The 2,029-nt window shown below is 35.6% G+C and overlaps 1 protein-coding gene across 1 annotated transcript; it reads left to right on the top strand.

The window, feature by feature from the left end:
- The first annotated feature begins 1,272 nt into the window (after positions 1 to 1,272).
- LOC144702522 (cysteine proteinase inhibitor 1-like) lies at positions 1,273 to 1,617 on the top strand. Its single transcript, XM_078574572.1, has one exon. The coding sequence runs from the start codon at positions 1,273 to 1,275 to the stop codon at positions 1,615 to 1,617; it is 345 nt and encodes a 114-aa protein (XP_078430698.1).
- The last annotated feature ends 412 nt before the right edge of the window (positions 1,618 to 2,029 follow it).

The following is a 2,029-nucleotide window of genomic DNA, read 5'->3' on the forward strand; positions in this document are numbered from 1 at the left end:
CGCATCGTTTTGTTATGTTCATCCATCTCAAGGCCCCTAGAACCCAACACCGAGTCATATGTTATGTCATACGATATGTAATAATACATTTTGAAGTATGCATCATATAATTATTATTACCTATATAGTGGTGGATGTTGATACTTAAAGTTAATTTCAAACTTATAAGAAATTATAAAATTCTGCATGTTAACATAATATGTTATGATTACAAAATATTTATTAGTATACTTAAATTTTGGCATAAATATTGATTATTATCTATATATTGGTGGATGTCAATGATTACAATGATAATTACAAACTTGAAAAGTTATTATAAAATATTTCTTGGCTGCATAATATGCTACTGTTATAAAACATTTATTAGCACATTTTTGGGATCTTATAATATAATGATTATTATCTCCCTAGGGGTGGATGTCAATAATTATAAAGTTAATTTAAAATTCATAAATATTTTATTAAAAATAATTGTCCGATGTTGTTGAGTCACACAACTCTTTTAGTTCAACCTTTATCTTGAATTCCTCTTCTTCACATTCCGAAAAATATAAAAATTGTTGTTGAAAACCAGAATTTAGTAATTTGGTCTTCAAATTTAGGCTGAAATATAAATAAAACTACTTTTTTTATGTACAAAATTACATGTAGCAACTAGTGGAAAATTTGGATTATTGGGGTTCTCGTGCAATTTAGGCTGAAAAGATTTACCTTTCACGTGATTTCTTATAATGGTGCAATATTTTTCTATAATTCCATAATAAAAATGTTATTTGGAATTAAATTTAAAGGACAACTTTTAAATCATTCGTGCAATTTTGTGCTATTATCACATGTCAAATTTCCCGGCAAACTCACACCCTACAGCACGTCGGGGTTATGATGAGACTGAATTTTGGCACTTCTATACTGTCATGTGCCTCTCCCCATCTTTGTAAACCTGTAATTCTGATAATTTATTCGGGGTTCTTATGTAAATAAGCATCGCTAAACACCATCATTTAAAACCCGGAAATCCTAACATTAACATTACATTTTATGATGAAACATTAAACTTCACCGCCAGTTGGCTGATGATCCGAGTCAGTACCCATCTGCTGTTGGTCCGCGTGGTTTCAGAAAACGTGGGCGAAAGCTGGTCAACGATGCTCATCCATTGGGCGGAGCGACAGGTTGTCGCTCCTTCAGCTTAGGAGCCCTATAAATCAGCGTTGGCCCCGTCTGATTTTTCATTCATCTCATCGCAAAATCTAGAGAATAGATTAAAAAATGAAGACGTATCTCGCCAGTCTTGTTCTCTTTTTCGCTCTTCTTTCAGTGGTGTCTGTTCCGTCCCAAGCTGCAAATGAGAGGACGGGTAAGTGGATTCGTATTAAGAAAGTATGGGAACTTGACTCACAGAGAGTTGCGGAGTTCGCCGTTTCGGAGCATAACAGGCTGAGTGGTGAGAACCTCCTATACGTGAAGATTTACAGGGGCTACATCGACGGCCTTTACTGGAAACTCTTCGTCCAGGCGACTGATAATGGGAAGGCCAGGAGGTACGAGACTCTCGTGAAGGACGTTCCGGAGACCAACAGTAGGGCGCTCCTATACTTCAAGGCGTCAACATGATCTTAGAGCTGAACGGTTTCGATTGATCTAGTATTTGGAATATGCTTTTGGTGCTTGCAAATGTCTGGGTTGTTTCCTTAATCTTGTCTTGTTACTCGGCGTGTTTCTAATAAACTTTTCAATACTAGGAAAAAGCGAAAAAAAACACATAAATTAAGAAAATCGGGCAGACAAGTATTGCCATAAATCGTGACCTTTTTCTTTGTTAGATTTGCAGTTCGTTCTCAAACTGCCAGTGTTAAGGAGAATAGACAAATCAGAAGAAAGACCAACACGGGAACAAATAATATTTTGGATCATTTGCGATATCAATTCATATGGGTTAATGAATGCTGATGAAAAACAGAGTTGGCGGGCCGATTTTAAGTTGTGAAAAAATTCAAGTTAACAAAATAATGAGATATGAGTCGAG

The sequence above is a fragment of the Wolffia australiana genome, chromosome 4 (assembly GCF_029677425.1).
Source record: "Wolffia australiana isolate 7733 chromosome 4, ASM2967742v1".
NCBI lineage: Eukaryota > Viridiplantae > Streptophyta > Magnoliopsida > Alismatales > Araceae > Wolffia > Wolffia australiana.

Bases quoted from the DNA above. Each gene is read 5' to 3' on its own strand.
- LOC144702522 (XM_078574572.1), top strand. From the start codon at position 1,273: ATGAAGACGTATCTCGCCAGTCTTGTTCTCTTTTTCGCTCTTCTTTCA.